Source organism: Peromyscus maniculatus, chromosome 3 (assembly GCF_049852395.1).
Source record: "Peromyscus maniculatus bairdii isolate BWxNUB_F1_BW_parent chromosome 3, HU_Pman_BW_mat_3.1, whole genome shotgun sequence".
Classification (NCBI taxonomy): domain Eukaryota; kingdom Metazoa; phylum Chordata; class Mammalia; order Rodentia; family Cricetidae; genus Peromyscus; species Peromyscus maniculatus.
In genome coordinates this window covers 123,609,223-123,629,271 of record NC_134854.1, presented here as the reverse complement: position 1 = coordinate 123,629,271, position 20,049 = coordinate 123,609,223, and the positions used below count along the sequence as shown (strand labels likewise).

Sequence of the window (20,049 nt, the reverse complement as noted above, 5' to 3'; positions counted from 1 at the left end):
ATGAAGTCCCTAGGGGCAACTCCCACTTCTGGTTTTGCTTGCCTTTGGGGTCATAGTATCACGGGTTATTAACTAAATGAATGAGCCACTGCGTGTAGAATACTATGCATAGTGGGTGGTGCATAGAAGATGCTCAGAAGTGCTGAACACCATCATTAACTCGGAGAAACAAAAGGTGGATGGCTGTCAGTAGGTACCTTTGTTTGGTCCAAAGAACATTTAAAATTCTTACCGTAATTCCTAAGTATTATAATCTATTTCGAATGTTGTTGGAAGGACAAGATAACAACTCTTAAAAAGAGAAGGGAGAAAACCTATCCCCTCCACTCCCGGCAGTCTACCTCTAGGCTGGCATCAGGCTGTCTGCTGATCTGGGGTACAGCGTCAGTGGGTGTGCACTGCAAAAGTGTGTTTAATATAACAGCACTTTCTGGGAGGATCTACCACAGTCCTCCCAATGGATGTTTTGCCTCATGAGATGTGCCATTTGGCTACGCAAAGCCAAAATTAGCTTTGAACCAAGTGCTACATGTCATAATTCTGTTTCTTTGGAAGAAAAACAAAGGAAGAATAAAAAAAATACCAAATCACTGGTTGTCTGGGTTACCCTAAAATTTTGAGAAACAAATCCACAAGAGCTAGGAAATCGGTTTACAGTGGATCTTCGTTAGCTTTCATTTTTCCTGGCGTCCACTAGTATGTCACTGACCTTTACATTATGTAAAGAGAGTTAGGCAATTTCATTATCCTTTTAAACAGTTTTTAACATTTGCTTTATGGCCCTGCCTCTCTGTAGGATTGAAGGACTTCTAAACGTGTGATGTTGGTCCTTTTTTCCCCCTGTTTTAACAGATGACTGACATCACTTTTGTCCTAACTGCACCATTTTAATTGGTGTGCCATCCGAAGAGCTCATAAAACACCTGGAGGGTGTTTGTAGGGCACATGCACATCGAGATCTGATGTGACAGCTCAGTAAGAAATGCATTGACAGGCAGTGTCAGAATTCCCTTTGCTTTCAGCTTCTCTGCCATTGAGCAGGAGGGGCTGGGGTAGGAGTGGATATCCAGAACTGCTGCTGATTAAACATGGTGCCATTATGAAAATGACTCCTGGGAAGGGTCATTAAACTGGGCCCACTGGATCCCATGGCTCAGCCCAGGCATCTGCACCAGGACACATACAAACAAGCACTGTCCTTTGCAAGAGTCTTTGCTCTTTACCCAAGCACCCTTTGTTGGTGGTGGTGGTGGTGGTGGTGGTGCTGGTAGTTTGGCTTTTTATCTAGAGTAAACCTCTCCTCTCCACATTGCTGATGAGGGTGCCTTTCCCTACACCTCATACCTTTGGCTCAACACCTGAACCTCTCAGGGCAGCCTACCAGCCATGTGGCTCAGGGGTTACAACATGTCTGGTGCACATCAAATATCAACATCCATGAGCACCCTACCATATAGGAATTACTTAGCTACCCGGGCTTTTACTTCCTCATCCAAGATGCAAAGGTTGTTAATACTACCTCCTTTTTGGTGGGCCTTACTGTGAAGACATGACCGTGATGGTCATCTTGACTGTCAACTTCCTTACTTTAAGAAACACCTAGAGTATTAGGGGAGTACATGCTTGGGTATATGAATAAGAGTTTGTCCAGAGGAAACGAAGTGATGGAGGAAAGTCCACCTTGGATGTGGGTAGCACTATCTCTGGACTTGGGTATTGAACTAAATAAAAAGGGGAAAGGGGAAAAGCTGTCTGAGCAATGATGTTACCCAGTCAGTGCTTCCTGACCCTCCCAGATGTGAGTAAGAAGCCTCCTGCCACCACAGCTCCTGATATATGGTCCCTGCCCTGGGGACTGTACCTCAGGCTGAGTCACAAGAAGCCTTTTTTCTCTTCAGTTACTTTTTGTGGGTGTTTTGAAGACAGCAATGAGAAAAGTAGCTGATCAGATCATATGTGTAAAGCATTTAGTTCTGTGTGCATCAAGGAGATGGGGTTCAGAATGTCAGACCTCAGGTGGATCCCAGGACCCAGAAACATGGATTTCCTGGGACTTCTTGGGTGATTTGTTGGGAATTTGACTTTTCCTCACATTTGCCAGGTGGAATGTCCAGTCCTGTCTACTAATAACTCCCGGGTGGCTGGGCCTTTGTCACTGCTTCATCAGCACATGGAGGGTTCCCTCTGTCAATTTTTCAAGTCATTGAAGACAATAATTAACATTCACAGAGCACTTGCTATGATCCAGGTCATGGACCTTTAGCAGCTTCTCTGCAGAGTCTAGTTAATTCTATCAACACCCTAGTTCGCTGGGCTCTGCCATTGACCCACTTCACAGATAAGTAAACTAAGACGCCGTGATTTGAATACCCTGCTCAAGATGACTTAAGTGCTACTGACTTCTAACCAAGCACTCAGGCCACAGCCCAAAGTGTGAACTTGACATTGGCTTTAGTCCAGTGATACTCTGGCTTTTATGTATCTTCCTGAGGATCCATGAGGATCGTCCCTGACACTTAAATCATTGTGGTGACATAAATGTAAAATACTACTCATTGCTCTTTTTAACATTATTTAAAATTTCTCACGTCAACAGTTCTGTGGATGGAGAAATCTATCAGTGTGTGTGTCTGTCTGTGTGCCTGTGTGTGTGTGAGGGGGGACTGATTTTTAGAGGCTTTGGGGTAGACTTTGTCTTTTAGGCAGCTCCTGAGGAAACCACCTAATGAACTAAAAGTTTATGTAAGCTATTTCTGAAAGCAGCAGACGTTTACACCAGAAAGATGAAAAAAAATGACAGGATGACATTGTTGCTATGAGCTTCAGATACGATGCTTGCATGACCCCATCAGCCTCTCCTCCCTCAGTGTGCCCACATGTGCTTTCCCAGTTAGATGGAAAGCCAATAATACTGACTTTCAAAATAGCAAAGCTCAGCTAATCTCAGCTCTTGGAAGACTGTGTCTGGATGATCAAGAATTCAGGGCCATCTGAGGCAATGTGGCAAGACTTTCTCAAAAACCCCAAAACTAGAGAGGTGGCAGGGCCCTTGAGTAGCACGTATAGGGCCTTGGATTGTTTGGTTTGGTTGTTTTGTTTTGGTTGTTTTATTTTTTTGTTAGCGCCTCAGAAATGCTTTTGAAGCTCATCAGTGTCTGTCTTGAACTTGGCCCCAAGTGTGACCCTTGCCAGCCCTTCTGTGCTGTCCTGCTGGTGATGACAGCCTCTGGCCATTACCTGACTCACCTCCTTGCCAAGCACACCGCTGACTGCTCAGCCTCCACCCCGAGGCAGTTGTCCTGCAGAGCAGAGGATCTGGTGTCTTTACTTCCATTGGGGGTATGTGGAGAGCTGGCTTTCTTCACCTGAATGACCCCGCCTTGTCACCGACAGTTCAGAACCCAGGGACAGGAGGCGAGCTTGGCCAGAGCCTCCTTATTCTTTTTCAATATGCCAGTTCCTTTCTGCAGCACCGTCTTAGCCCCAAAGCAGAGAGTACTGTGAAGCTGTCTTGATCATATGAAGCCACGATCCCATTGGGATCACTGGGCATTCGTGTGCCTTATGCCAGAGCAGTCACTGGAGTGTCGACACAGACTGGAGGGAGATGGGCCTGTGGGCACACCTTGTTCCAAGTGTCCAGCACTAGAAGTCCGAGCAGATGTTGCTCAGCTGCTTTCAATATCACCTATCAATAGTATGAAACCATGTGCATTTTGAGCACTCTTCAGACATGCTGACTTTAATGGACATGTAAAGGCCATATTTAAAATGAGATTTTGTGGTAATGATATCACGGCTAGATGCTAAAGAGAGGAGTGAGATGCAGATCAAAATAGGACTGTCACTAGAGAAGGAAGCATTTTTAAATATGTAAGACATATTTGAGTGTGTATCTGTGTGACTTTTAGTATCTATTACTTTAAAATACATCAACTTATGATTCAGTGGCTAGACATCAGATATATATATTCTTATTTAGGAAAAACGTAAATGATTAAAATGCTCAGTAGATAAGTTAGGCACCAGGAAGACTCTTTAGAAGGAAATATCCACTAGGAAAAGAGCTGAATGACAGAGCACTTACTAAGCTGATCAAGTACACTACCCCGAGGTTGATCCCCCAATATCACAGAAGAAAAAGGTTAGCCAGGCCACAAATTCATTGGTGGAGGACACTGGAAAAGAACGGGGTGGCAGGGGTGGATTTTGCAGGTGAGGAAACTACTAAGACAAGTTTAGAAACTCCTAAGGACACTCTCTGAGGTGCCTGTTACAGTCTGAACTAACCATGCAAGTTCAAGTTGTTACTGTATAGGAACCCAGATCTACGTAACTGTAATCTAGGTGTGTGTGTATGTGTGTGTGTGTGTGTGTGTGTGTGTGTGTGTGTGTGTGTGTGTGTGTCTTTGACGGGTAGTGCTGTTCACAGCAGCATGATCTTTAAACACCATTTGTTCATCAAGGCTCATATTTTTTCTTAACTGCCATAACGCCTACATTTTAGAGATGTCGCCTTCCCCTCCTTCAGCCCTGGAGCAGATCATAAATTTGAAATAAATTAAGACACACAGAAGTTTCCTGAATTTAAAAAAAAAAAACTTTAATCCAGCCTAAGCCAGGTCTTGAAACCTTTCCCTTTCTCACCGTGGAGTTTATCATCACCTCTTAATTCAGTGGAATCCAAGTTTTAATTAGTTTGAAAACAGAGGTATGATATTTTATAAAATAGAATCAGTGCCCCTGTATTTAATTAAATGATCCCTATAAAAGTTGGGTTTTAGCCAGGGGCACAATTTATAGCAGTTCGGCTTTAAAACTACATTAGCATTTTACACTGGGGTCATTTCCATGTGTCATAGAAATGGAGGTGATCGTGATAGGCTTTATCCCAAGAAACCCAGTGGCTCCCCGTGGAAAGGTAGTTTCTAAGTTCCAGAGGGTAAGACGTGTCTCTTGTTTGGGTTACATTTCAGTTGTGGAAAATGTTGAAAGCTGTGTCGGTGCCTGGGTTTTGTCTCTAACTTTATTGATTCGCTTTGTCTGGGTGGTGATGCAGGCCCATGCTTGCCGTGGCGCCGGTGTGGGGGTCCGAGGATAATGCTCAGGGTGGGTCGTCGTCGTCGTCGTCGTCGTCGTCGTCGTCGTCACCTTCCACCTGGTTGAAGCAGGGTCTCCTTGCTGCTGATGCTGTGCTGTATTCTCCCGGCGAGCAATTCTCTTGTCTCTACCTCCCATCTGACCACGGGAGTCCCTGGATGACAGATGCATGGCACCACATGTGGCTTTGGGGTTTCTCTCTTTTTTTTTAACATGGGTACCGGGGATCAAACTTGGGTCATGTGACTCGCACACTTAGCACTTTTAGGTGCTGAGCCATCACTCTGGCGCACTCCTGGATTTTGAGATAACACCGTGTGACAGCAGCAGGCAGTGGTATTTCTTGTGACAGTCCTGTGTGCTGGGGAAGCAATTGTCCTAAGTCTCTGGGACATATGGTCTCCAGAGCCAAATCAAACCGTTCCTGAATTGTCTTAGTGAAATGCCATCTGCCGTGCACTCTTCTGGCCATTTCTGAAGTAGCTCCCGTGTACTGTTGTTTTATGCTCCCTAAGAAACACTTGCGGTGGCATTCAGCCAGCCAAGAGACAAACAGTCCCAGCCAATACTAGCTGATTGAGCAGATGACTGAAGATAGATGGGTTGTCAGTGGACTTCAGCCCCAGATGGGCTATCCACCAATTTTGTACTGTCGTCATGAGCAACTATAGAAATGACAGCCACAAGTACCTCTTTATAAGAGCAGTAGCTTTATCCAGCCTTCCTTGGAGCCAGGAAGGAATCCGTCTATGCTCTCAGCATTAACTATCTCTTGTCACAGAAGACCTTATGTTAAAGGACCTCTTTAAGGTTCCTTAGTGTCACGTCATATTTTCCCTGGTGCTGTTTGCCCCGAGACTCAGTGATTGGATTTTTTCCATAATTGTACCTCATTCCCTGGGGGGGGGGGGGGGGACAAACCAGAGCCTTAGGTGAATAACTTAGGCATTTAATTTATAATAAAGATAAACTTTGCAATCAGCATTTCTTGTTCCAAAACATTCCATTTACTTGGTTTTAGAGCTGCATAAAGTGTTTTAAAGGCAATCTGCTCAATTGGGCGAGTTAATGATATTTAATTTGACTGGGCCAAACGTCACTGGGTGTGCGTCCCGTCCCTAATCGCAGCCATCATCAGCACCGTTGTGTGTAATGTAGATGCCATGCTAATCCCAAGAATAAAGGTTGTCATTCTCGGTTGGCTGCCAGCATGCTCCAGAGTCATCACTTCGCTAAGTCTCTCAGTGATGTGATTGCAAGATGACAGTGTAATAAGTGTTATGTGCACGAGGTAATTCAAAACAAATTTGGCTGCAAAAATGGATCGTCTAGGATAGTAAACTCCCGCCTTGTCTCATCGTCTTTTAAAGCAATGTAATGATCCTGAAAATACCTTGTCAAGAAGCTTGTGTGGCAGGGGTCAAGTCCTCTGAAATTTATCTGTTGCAGCCCCCACTCCTCACCCCGAGAATCCCAAGCTGAAGCTTAAAAAGATTTATGCATATATTGTTAGTTTAGGAACACAAGACGGGCAGGAAGCTGGAAGCCTTTCAGTAAACAAATCCCTCTCCAGGCAATCTCACCAGGCTGGAGCTTGCTAAATGTGGTTTGTGGATTGTTTTCTCCTGGGAAAGGAACTATTGTGGTGTAGGCTGACCTTCAGCACTGGGGTCTTAACACATGTTTACATCAGCATGTTACACCATTACATATATTATCTTAAACTTCATAATAATCCAAAGAAGCGTCACACTATAATTAAATCTTCCTTCAATGAGGAAATAGACCCCACACTCTCAGCCAGGATGCCACCTCTGGCCTGACCCCACAGTTCTATCTCTGGTCACCCAGTCCCTAGATGTAAGAGAGGAAATCACTGGGCTTTTGCAGTCATGAACTTGAACTGTGTTTGGTGGGAAAACACATGGCATTAGACTACTGCACCCTTAGGCACGGGTGTCAGAAGTCCCCTTCGGTGAAAGCCAGCCTTAAGTGGTAGTGACATTCTCATGTCTCACAGAAGGACATACATTTCTCAGACACAGTTCTGGACCACTCTCTTTCCCCACAGCTGAGTAGAAGAGATGTGACGGGTGCCCCACAGTTCAATTCAGAAGACCCCTACCCCCACCCAATGGGCTTTTAGTCATTGGGTCCATCAAGCTGTGGGAGAGCTCCTAGTTCAGACTGATCTGTGCAGGTCCTTCACGCATCCCTTTTTGGGTGTCGTGTAAATGTTCATGTGGTGGTTCTAGCACAGGTTTATGGAATTTATGTAAGTAAAGCCTTCTCACCATTGTTCCATAGAAATAAGCTGATGAAGATGCAGCCCTCAAGGACACATGTCCACAAATGCTTTCTACACAGATAGAAGAGCATTCTAAGGAAGCATTGGGAAAATGCAGATGTCTACTTTTATAGTAGTTCCATGCATATTACACCTGTTACGTTTTGGACTATGGGAATTTAAGATGAAAATCAAAGAGCTTAAAATTTAGGGAATACATGAACAGAAAAGATAATTGTCCGCCATTTTTCCTCTCCACCATGGTCCATATATTAAGTTGGCTTCACCAGTTAGTTCTCCATATGGTCCTAGGAGGCCACCACATGCAGAATGGCTTTCCTAGAATCCAGGAATGGCTGTCCCCATTTCACATCTATTTAAAAAAATAAACTAACCTCAAGCTTCCTACCAGATTCCTCCTCTCAGCCTCAGGCCTTTCCATCATTAGACTGAAGGCACAAAACCACTATGGTGGGCTGTGGCCAATCAGTCAGGACACACAGCCCGGCTCCCCCTGTGATGGCAAGACCCCTGATCAGATGGGAAGGGAGACCAATGTGAATCCCCTTAGCAGAAAAACACAGAATAAGGGGTGAATGGATGGCCAGTCTGCCTGCTGCATTAGTCCTAAGATCTAAGTATGTGTGAGGGAGGGTGGGGAGAGAGAGAGAGAGAGAGAGAGAGAGAGAGAGAGAGAGAGACTGACTCCTGTTAAGAATTCCTTCTAAATACAACTGGGAGACTCCTGCCGTCTAAGTTCCCCCTCTTCCTATTCCTTCATTCTTTTATAAGCTGTAGTGTTGCTGTGTTAAGAAAACCCCGTGTTCACTCCCTCTGGTAAATGGTCTGGTGTTCATATGTAACTGTGTAGTGCACAGACATCATCTATTGTGCAGGTCCCATTCAAAATTAGCATATGGCTGGGTATATCCCAGGAGGGGTGTGCTCCAGCCAGGGGAGGACATCAGCTGTATTGTTCTGTCACTTTCTGTCATTTATTCCCTTGAGGCAGGGTCTCTCAAGGTTTCATCTTGTGTTAGCTGTGTGGAGTTAGTATTGATAGTACCACTGGGAAAGCCTTGGACCCTGTGTCCTAACTCAGCTGGGAATTGCCCTTGGTTTCACATGTGGCATCCTGGCGGCTGCAGCTGGGGGGGGGGGGGGGATAAACACAGCTTTACCCTTTCAGCTCCCTAGAACAATGAGCTGACAGCGGGCATTCGGTAAAGAGAAACGGGCTACAGGAGCAGCAACATGTTGTGCAAGTTGAAAAGTGGAGCAACGGAAATGTCAGCGAGCTGTTACCTGCCCAGCACGTGGTCCCTGGAACTCTTTCCTCGTGTATAGCATATCCAGCCTGCACATGCTATCTGCTTGATATCTGCTGTGGACTTTTTAAGGGAAATGAAGCCTTGACACAAACTGGAAAGACTACACGCATGAAAACAACACAACATAATTAATTTCTAGTTAAGTTATCTTTCCCTGATGAAGGCTTGGAGCCCCAGGCTGCTCTTTTCTTCCATGGGGAAGATTAGCAAGTGATGAAATTGCATTAAAGTTGCTCTGGTTAGAGGCCAAGGCATCCTTGCTGTGTGCGTTATAATTCAATGCCAGATCTGTACACCTCTGCTCTAGCCTCTTTCCCCACTAGCTACTCTTTGGAGAAGTTTCCAGGCACCCCCAGCATTCTCCTTCCACTTGGCCGTTTACACCTAGAAGCCCTCAAGACACTAAAAGACCTCTCCAGTTTTTGCTTTCTGATAATCTTCCCATTCTAAATGTGTCTTAATAGGTCAACGGCAAAGACTTATCCCGAGCAACTCATGACCAGGCTGTGGAGGCTTTCAAGACAGCCAAGGAGCCCATCGTGGTACAAGTGTTGAGGAGGACACCTCGAACCAAAATGTTCACTCCTGCCTCAGAGTCACAGCTGGTAGACACAGGCACCCAAACCGACATCACCTTCGAGCACATCATGGCCCTGACCAAGATGTCTTCTCCCAGCCCACCTGTGTTGGATCCTTACCTGCTGCCTGAAGAGTAAGTATCTTGGCCATAACTTGCTAACTTGCTACATATGACAAAGGACTCTGGGAAAACTGGCTTCTTCCTTACCATGAAGAGAAAGAAATGAATGCATCTTATAATTTTCCTCCAAGTTGCCTGTGTTTAACTTTATTGTTTATAGAGGCAATAAATCGAGTCCTGCTCAAAACTGCTCTGACATATTAATGACTTTATTATAACCCTGGAGCAGAGTTATTCAAATTATATTCTAAGAACAAAATTACTTACAACTGTTGTAAAAGTTGTGTCGGAATAAAATTTAATCACTGCAAAGGGTAATTTAAAGATTTTCTAGTTACCACTGGAGGGAATGCTGATAGTCGTTTTAAATAGACAACAAAGTAAGCTGTTGAGTGTAGAAAGTACCCTAGAGGTTATGCACTCTGCTTCCTTGGGTCTCATTTCAAACCTGCATCCATGCACTAAACCCAGACCTACCCCATATAAATAATCACTGCCATATACCAATTGCATAGTAGCTGTGATCAAATAGACCTCAGTAATGTCTTTCTTCATAACTCTATCTTCTACAGAAAGCATGAAGCAGTTCAGAGAATTCATATCTCATAGACATGATGCCCGAACTAATTTCTACTGTGGAGCCAGGGTCATTTTGCTTTATTACCCTCAGCCTATTTTGTCTCTATGCTGTATTAAGATACAGATGCAAGTCATACCTGTCTCATAGGACTGTTGAAGGAGTAAATGAAAATAATATGTAGCCAGTCATCTGGTAAGCCTTCAATTAAGTGGTGGCAGTGACTGTTAATTTGGGAACAAGTCAAGAATGAGAAAGCTACCAACACCACTGGCTTAAAGATGCCCAGCTAAATTTAGCTTTTTCCCATGTAACCGTGCAATCTGAGGGCACGGATTCTTTTGCTGACACAAGGTAGCCCTGTCTTTTCCCATCTCGGCTCCATCTGGGTTCAGGTAATTGCTGGGATGCATTATTTCAAAGGCATTTTCTGCTCTTGCAGAGAAGCCTCTGAGCCATACCTGTTGGATTTCTATTAGTCATCCAGTAGCTGGAATACCCACACATCTCCTGTGGTTCTGTCAAATCCCGGACAAAGACTTGCCTTTCATCTCATGGGTTTAGTGGTTAGCTGTCATCTGCAACCGGGGCTAATTCCCCAGTTGACAAGAGTGGATTCTGGTGCAGCTGACAGCATGAAAAGGGAGAAGACAGGACCTTCATGTAACACTCACCATTCACACAGTCTGCAAGCTTGCAAAGAACTGTCACCTCCCTTATTTGCCTGTAAAGAATGGGCACTCTAGACTGAGGACCTGCTCTGTGCTCCCTTATTTACCTACAGAATATTGGTTCTCAACCTTCCTAATGTTGTGACCCTGTTAATACAATTCCTTATGTTGTGGTGAACCCCACCACCATATAATTATCTCACTGATACTTATAACTATAATTTTTCTACTGTTATGGTTCATAATATAAATATCTGATTGCAGGATATCTGATATGTAACCCCCAAAGGGGTCACAACTCACAGGTTGAGAACCACTGCTAGAGAGACTGGGTGCTGTAGTCTAAGGACCTGCTCAGCACTCCCTGGTTCACCTATAGAGAATGAATGCTGTAGACTGTGGACCAGCTCAGCACTCCCTGGTTCACCTATAGAGAATGAATGCTGTGGACTGTGGACCAGCTCAGCACTCCCTATGGAGACTGAATGCTGTAGACTAAGGACCTGCTTAGCACTCCCTATGGAGACTGGGTGCTGTAGACTGAGGTCCTGCTCAGCACTCCCTATAGAGATTGGGCCCTGTAGACTGAGGTTCTGCTCAGCACTTCCTATAGAAATTGGGCCCTGTAGACTGGGGTTCTGCTCAGCACTCCCTATGGAGACTGGGCGCAATAGACCGGGGTTTTTCTCAGCATAAGGCAATGGCACTGGTGGGAAGGCAGGGCTATCTGATCTCACCTCACAGCCATGACACTGCAGTGCCCCAGCTGCTCCTGGGAAGCATCTGGCCCTTTCCCTGGGCATGGCCTTAAAACCAGTTACTCAACACTACAGACCAGACCTGCTTGTGTTATTGATGAGCAAGCCCTTTAAGGCCATGTGTGACTCTCAGATGTTGAAGTGTCAGAGTGACAGGCTTTTTAGAAGCCAAACCCCTAATTTCCTCTTAAGTCTAGCTAACATGACATGACTTATCCCCTTGAGGGAACTTGAGAAATGTCACCAAGTCCAGAGGTCAAGCAACAGCAAGACTGCATGTTGGGTTTGAGCAGGGGGTATTGAGTTGATGACCAAAAGCCCAGGACTTCCAAAGGATCCTCAGGTCTAAAAGCCCTGTAAGTGCAGCCAGTATATATTTGCCTGATTGGTCTGGAGACAAGGCCTGCCCTTCCACCCACGTCTCATCCATTGTTTCAGAACTAAATGGCTGGGAGGGACTGCCAGAGCCCCCTGGATTGCTACCTGACCTGTAAGAATGTGGAGCTTTGGGGCTGCAGCCAAGGGCAATTGGAGGCAGGAGCTTTTTATCTGCAGCCAGTGTGCAATTCAAAGCTCCTCCAGAGCCACTGGCCAAATGTGTTTTAATTCCCATTGCTGTTGTTCCTGGAGGTTCCATTAACACCATTTCCAGGAGATGCCAGGCTCATATTGTGTTTTACATGTGTTGCCCTAAAAACATGTGTGTTCTTGGCTTTCAGATAGAAGAGATGTATACATACACTTACTCAAGTACCCATGAGTACAAACGTCTGCAAGAGGGGTACATCTCACACACACACACACACACACACACACACACACACACACACACACACACGTGCAGACAGCTGTGGTGGCAAATACATTTCTCACTGGAGGACCAATGCAAAAAAAAAAAAAAAAAAATGAAAATGCACTATCCCAGCAAATGGCTGAGCACTTGAAATTGGTCTCAGAGACCAGCACACATCTGGGTGTTGCTCACATTTGAGCTTTTGCCATCAAGATTAAAAGTACACAGTGAGATACAGTAGCAATGAACATGAACCTGTCTCCTGTCTAGAGACCAGTTGCAAGTACTCAGGATGAATCCAAGATGCTAGGCTAGGGGAAAGACTTTGGAAACAAGGTCTACACCATCCTTAACCTGCACCTTCGCACTTTCCAGAGGAAGTTAAGCTTCACTAAAGTAGTGGGTTCCTTGGTTCTTTTGTCTTGAGTTTCCAGTACTTTTGAGGATCTGATGGAGGCAACAGTATGAGCTTACATACGGTTTCAAATTAGCACAGAGGTAGCCACACTGGGATGGAGGTGTTAAGAGCCATATCTGAAGAGAAAAGGAATCTGGAAGGGATCGTGTACTGATAATGGCTGGGGACAAGACAACAGATAATTATCCAAGGACCAGGGTCTTGACAACCTTCTGTCTCTCTGCAGGCACCCCTCATCCCATGAATACTATGATCCGAATGACTACATGGGGGACATCCATCAGGACATGGACAGGGAAGAGCTGGAGCTAGAGGTAGGAACTACAGCTGCTTCCTGTTCTTAGGGAGTCTCCTTTGAGCTCATAAAATGCTAGAGCTCTCTACAAGTGCAAATGTGGTTTATGGATGATAATGAAATTATCAAAATCCGAACCTCTTAGTAATCCCCCCTTGAAAGGCACAGCTCAGCTTCTTCTTCCTTCCATTAATTCAAGACAGGGTCTAACAGTCACGGCCCCAAATCAGACTGTCAAAAGGAGGTCCTAGGGACTAGAAAGGTGGCTCAGTGGTAAAGTGCTTGCTACTGTATAAGTACGTGTACTTGAGTTTGGATCCCCAGCACTTACATAAAGGCCAGGTATGGTGACATGTGGCTACAGCCTCAAAACTGGAAGGAGCAGGGACATGTAGATCCTGGAGGCTCACCTTCCAGGCAGCTTAGCTGAATCAATGAGCTCAGGGTTCAGCAAAGAAACTCTTTCTCAAAATATAAAGTGGAAACCAACAGAAGGTATGTGATATATATGGCCCCACATGTGCACACACAAATATACATGCAATCTGCACACGCTGGAAATATCATAAGCCTCCTTACCTTACCATTGTTCACATGATCACCACTTTTTAAATTTCTTTCACTTTTTGAGATTTTAATATAATCACATCATCTTCCCTTCCCTTTCCTACTTCTCCTTACTCTCTTTCAAATGGCCTCCTTTTGTCATTGTTGTTCCATGTTTGTATGAATCTGTATTATCCCTAAATACATAAAGACAGCCTGCTTGAGCTGCATAATGTTACTTGTAGGTGTGTTTTCAAAGCTGGCCCTTGGGACTGGATAACCAATCAGTACACTCTTCGCTGGGGAAGGCTATTTCTCCACTCTCTACATTCCTTACTTGCCTGTAGTTCTCATGTAGGGCTGAAGCCTCGTGTTCCTCCCTCCATCCACTTAGCACATCTATTGTTGTTGTCCTTGTTCAGTTCCTTTTCTGGCAGTCAGATTGATGAGACTCTATGGGGTGAACTCGGAAATTGCTAGGAAACTCAGTCTCACCGCCAACCCCCTGTTCCTCTGGCTCTTACACTCTTTCCATCCCCTCTCCCACAATAATCCTTTAGTGTTAGGTGCAGGAATTGTATTGTAAATGCATCCATTGGGACTAGGCTATAGAATTTTGCATTTTCATTAGTTACAGGTTACTGTAGTGGGCTCTGTCTATTGCAAAGCGAAGTTTCCTTGATTAGGAATAAGGACTACACTTATTCCTTATCTGTGGGTATAAGAACAAACATTTAGAATATAGTGAGGGATTATACTGGTTGAGTAACATGGCAATTGTAGGTTCTCCTCAAAATCTATAACTCCACTAGCACTGAGTAATTATCGAGGTTTCCAGTGCCAGGCACAATTTTCCTGTTGTTGAATGAGTGTTCAGTTCAATTAAAGAGGTGTTGGTTACAGCCAAGGTATGCCTGCCACTACTGCGCCCTTTGGATGATCAGGCCATTGTTGTTGGATCACCACTTTTCCCTCAAAGACAATACTCAACAATAGGGTGATAAATAGGATGACTGAATGTAGCCCACTCCTTTTTTTTTTTTTAACAAAAAGGAGCTATTCCCATATGCAATTACTTTACATTTCCTAAAGTCCTTTTGACAATGTCATAAAAATCCACAGCTCTCCGCCAAGTATTATAGTGGCCAAAGAGTCTAGATGTCATACAATGTCACATTGCCCTATGTTGAGTTTTAAAATACTTAGCAGACACCAAGTATCCAACCGAGTTCCACTTCTTGCTTTCCCTTTAGGAAGAATGGAAAATAAAAATAAAAATAACATTAAATTCTATCATGTGGTCCTTAACACTTTTGAGAAAGCATTGTGTCAAATTTCAATGTGTTTAAAAAAAAAAAAAAAAACTTCAGAGTTTATATGAAAACTAATTTTGTAAAGCAGGGTCAAGATAGCACTCGATACTGTCAGGTAAGCATTTTGGCCCTATGTGAAAGTCAGCCCAAGGAAATCCATCCCTTGACATTTTATCTACTCTCCTGGCCCTCTGCTATGTAATGCATGCCGCCTTGCTGAACAACAGGTACTGTTTGGCAGTGGTGGCTCTTTTCACAGTAGAAGCAGCTTGATAGCCTAAAATATCTGCATCCTTCTTACATCTTTGAGAGCTACCTGATTCTCACTGCAGAACAGGGTGAAGGTCAACAAAAGAATAGAATCAGCCAACGAAAAGGTTGCTCACTGACAGCTGGGTATGAGCACATCTTAGTATTTGTCCCTAAAGACATGAGTTGGCATTTTACAACTTGAAGCAGCCAATGGCTCTTTCAGGACACTTGAATACATCTTCTTCCAAGAGAGGGCTCAGTGATCAAATGCTCTAAGGGAATGCCAAGATGGACAAAACTAAAAAGATTTCATAAAGGATATTAAGACCTTGAGTGTTGGATTAGCATGGACAATATACTAGGGGAGAAGAGGGCACACAGATCCTGCAGACCTCTTTGGTGAACAGTGGACCTGTTAGCATTTACTCTTCAGTCTGGAGTTCTCTAGGTACTGTAGAAGAAACAGTGTCCTCTCAGAAGAGTCCATTATCCATGGAATGACACTGCTGTGTGATGGGCATTATAACAGTAACAAGGAGAAGTCTTCTACAGGCTGCCGAGCTTCTCAGAAGCTAGATTTATGAAGTAGCGTAGATGTTGTGGCTTGGGGTGTTTGGTTAAGTGGGCATCTTTTGTCCCTCTAAGGAGCAGATAGAAGCAATAAGCTCTCCCAGAAACACAGTCTTGCCTGTAAGATCTTGCACTTGGTTTAATGGTCACAGTTCACTGAAACACCACAGTACCTGCTCAGTTTGAACCACTGTACCTTACGATATGTGCCCATTGATAGTTATCACCAGAACTGTAATTTTCTTTTAATTTCTCTTCAATTCAGTTAAACTAAGGTAGTTCCTATACCACTGCCTCAAGCAGAAAGTCAACATCAACTGTCACAGATAAAAGTTAATATAATTCAATGTGCCAAATAAATATAAGAAAGACAATGTTATCAAACCCTTGTGTTTACCATGGGTGCCTTCCAAGCACTAGCAGCCCACATTCACTGTGGCTCTCTTTGTCTTTTCTCAGAAGACTGGGTAAATATCAACAGTGTAAACCTGCCCCAGACTGACTTTTTCTAACTAAAATATACAACTTTCTCAATATTGACAGCCTGAGAGCCTCTTGAGTGCCCTAGAAACTCACTGTTCAGAGTATGAACCAAAGACTAGCAGCCCTGCTTCCTCTTGGTTTTATAGATTTTTTGGGTACTAGCATGCATGTATTTATCACTCTTTGCTTTCTTTGATTCTTATTATTAACGTGTGTGTGTGTGTGTGTGTGTGTGTGTGTGTGTGTGTGTGTGTGTGTAATATATGTGGATGTGCATGTACCACACCATACATGTAGAAGCCAGAGGACAACTCCATGGAATCATTTCTCTCCTGTCTTTATGTGGTTGGAGAATCAAATTCAGGCTAACAGGCTTGCATGGCAAGCACCTTTATCAGCTAAGCAACCTGGCTAGCTCTCAGAGTCCAGCAAGCTTGGTATTTTGACGCTAGGAGAGTTTTCCATCATGCTCATTTTGAAGTCTCTTCTTGGGTTTTACTGAGCATCTTGTTATATGTAGTCTACCATTTGCCACTTAGAAATACACCATCAAGAAGTCATCATTCTGCTTGGCTGAAGGAGCCTGTAGACCATCAGGACCCTTGAACTTTTAGCTTAGTATTTCCTGAAAAGCCAGCAAATAGACATGCCCATCTGTAGTTCCTTTGAGTGGTGGTGACCACTCAGTCCTGCAGGCCCACAGCGGGTGAGAAGGCTGTGGTCTTTTGCTCATGGTAAGTTTCATCACTTAAGCACTGTCTCATAGTGTACCTCTCACTTTTAAGAAAGCAGCTGACTTAATTCATGAAATAATGACAGCAGCAGCGAAGGGGAAGCCACAGGGCCAGGCCTGGGTAGGGAGTCTCTGTGCTGGAGGCTTGGTCTCCAGAATGACTGTGTGAAGAATTAGGTAAACCTTTAAGGGCCTGGGCCTAGTGGGTGGTAATTTAGGTCATGAGGGGCTTTGCCCTTAAAGGGATTAAAGACAGCCTCATGAGATGCATCCGTTTTGATGGGAGAGGATTGTTACAAAGTAGAGTCACCCCTAGACTCGGCCTCTCGCTTCCTACTCTATCATACGTTCTCTCCCTTTCAAACACGATTCTGCCATGGTGCCCTCTGCTATGCTGTGATAGAGCCAAGCAGATGCCAGCAGCATGCTTTTGTACCTCCCAAACCATAAGGTACAAGAAAAAGACCTCTGTTCTGAATCAAGTCCCTAGCCCCCGGTGTTCTCTTACAGCAGCCAGCCGCGTGAGAGAGGTGGAAGCATTCAGGGTCTTACTGAGGTTCACTGTAGGGCATGTCCAGTTGAGATCAATGGCTAGACCTCTAGTCTGTGGCCAGGGTACGTCTGTAGAGGGGTACCAAGACAAGTTTACTTGTCCATTTAAGGGGGTCATTTCACAAGCCCCTGCTAAGATCTGACTTGACTACAGCAGACCTCGTTTTCAGAGGATACACAAATGCCATCTCTGCTCCTCAAAGGATTTCTTAGACCCGCTGCCAGTGTCTCTGCTAGGTCCCCACCTGTCTTGTTCCAGATGTTGGATCTGATTTCAGAGAGATCAGGTTTGTCTTCAAGTAGAAAGCACATTCTCAGTGTAATGCCGATCACCCAAGTTGAATGAGATAAAAAAGAACAACCGATCTATGCCTGTTATGTGTGAGGAAAATATATACGAGTGTGTTGGGATGTTATCAAAGCCAATGCAGAGGGGAAAACAGATGTTCTTCCTTTTAAAGTACACAAAATGATCATATTTAGGTAAGTGTCAAATCCCTGTTATTGTGAAATTGCTTAGCGTTAAAGGGCTTATTCCCAAGTATACCCCAGAGCTGAGCAACCGAATAATTACCCCTGAATTTTCAGGTACTGAACACCTGCTCCAGGTCTTCCTGCAGGCAATTAAAAAAGAAGATAGATGTCTGATGAAGCTTTTTTCCCCGTACTCTATTGTTTTAATTTCCCCCGTGATTCTGCAGTGGCGTGCTACCCAGCCTGGGAAGCTGCTGTCACCTGTTTTGTTTTGATGATATCCTTAGGAGACCAGCAAGGAAAGGCCAGCTACAGTTTTGACGGGATTGGGGGTGGGGGATTGGAAGGAAATATGTCTGAATGATTCTGATTTCTCAGAATAACAGAAGTAGACCAGATGAGAATTGGGATGGTCCTGGAGGTACCATGGGAGACTGTAACCAATCTGGAAATTTCTCATTAAAGCTGTGAAGCAAAAGGTGATCCCTCACTGGGCAGCAGTGGCACACGCCTGTAATCCCAGCACTCAGAAGGCAGAGCCAGGAGGATCTCTGTGAGTTCGAGGCCAGCCTGGTCTACAGAGTGAGATCCAGGACAGGCACCAAAACTACACAGAGAAACCCTGTCTCAAAACAAAAATAAAATAAAATAAAATAAAATAAAATAAAATAAAATAGTAAAAGAGAAAGAAAGACAGACAGACAGAAAGGTGAGAGCTCATTTGAGGAACCTGGCATGCCCTGTTCTGGTTGAGTCGGCCTCCTCTTGACTTTCCAAGTATCATAAGGATCTTCAAGTTTCTTTCTTTGTATGTATATCCACCTAAAACCAGGACCTTGACAGATAGAGTTTAGTCTTACCTAGCAGCACACCTCTGAGAGAAGGTTTCTGGACTATACTATGGTCCAACAGCACCATCATCTTCTTGTCTGATGACCCCGCTAGAGTATAAGCTCCATGCGAGAGCTGACTCTTTCAGTGCTCACTCCCAGACAGTGTCTGGAAGAGTCTATGTAATATTTTGGCACCTAAATATTTATTGAAGGGAGAAATAAATATTTTGATATGAGGTCTTAAGTAAAACTGTAATCTTATTAGAGACATCACTGCGTCCCATGACACAGCGTGAATACATATAGGAACAGTTTTGATACCTGGCAGCCATCTTGGTCCAGGAAAGTGAGGAATTATGAAGGAGTGACTGAGCTTCTCAGAGAGGAATAAACCATTTGAGTTAGGTTTAGGGTATCTTCCAGTTTAATTCACTGAGGCTGAAACAAAGACCTTGAATCATGAGGGTGGTGCAGCCCTCTTAATACCGCTAATTGGAATACCATGTACGTTTCATCTGAAATGTCAGACTCAGCCACTCATTTTTATCAAATAGTCCATCTAGACCAGTAAGCAACAGGATACCATAGATGGGACTGGTGTAATCCAGCTAATGCTGATGCATTATTCATACCTGTTTGATTAGTGGTCGTCTTTGAAATCCTATCTCCATCATCGCAACAGCTATGTATTGATACCCTCTATGCCTTCAGCTAGGCTGCCTCAGAAGCAAAAATCAATGTTGAAAACTGACCAATTGCCCAGTAACTTGGAGGAAATTTTGCTTTCACCAAGTCTCATTTAAGAAAAGTGGCTGAAGTTGGTTCAAGAGAACTTGGCACATTGGTTGGTGGCCGAGCCAAGCTTAAGTTTTCATTAGATCTTTCTTCTGCCTTAAAATCTCAAGCTCATTCAATTTTGTTGAGAACATACCATGCCTCCATGGCGAGGCTGGATGCTGCTGATGTTGTATAATTCATTAGTTAGCTATGAACATCTCCCTGTCATCATCAAGTCAAGGTAAAACATATGCAGATACAAAGACAGCAGGAATCTTATCCTTCCTTCTCTCAAGATCATCAAAAACCTGTTAAGGTCACTCTGGCTTAGCCACAGACTCTTCTCTGGGCTGGAGATCCATCCTTGAGAAACAGTAATTGAGGTTAAGCAGTGTCCTGTGCCTTCTAGAAGGTAATTTTATCAGAGACTTGTGGCTAGAGTTTCTAAGAATGTCCAGATAAAGCAAAGACCTAATATAGCCCAAGCCATGATAGTTAACACTAAGGCCAAGCATATTCCTAAATCCCAGATGCTCTTGCTTGTTACCTGCCATGTATGTTGCCAGCACTGGCTTACCTCCTACCC

The 20,049-nt window shown here is 44.2% G+C and overlaps 1 protein-coding gene across 2 annotated transcripts in view; it reads left to right on the top strand.

Annotated features, from left to right (window-relative positions):
• Window positions 1-20,049, top strand: part of Pdzrn3 (PDZ domain containing ring finger 3) — a 230,504-nt gene that overhangs the window by 198,614 nt on the left and 11,841 nt on the right. For both annotated transcript variants that reach the window (XM_042273720.2, XM_042273721.2), the window contains 2 exons: window positions 9,183-9,430; window positions 12,862-12,949. In XM_042273720.2, coding sequence (XP_042129654.1) covers window positions 9,183-9,430; window positions 12,862-12,949 — 336 coding nt within the window. The remainder of the gene's footprint in view (window positions 1-9,182; window positions 9,431-12,861; window positions 12,950-20,049) is intronic.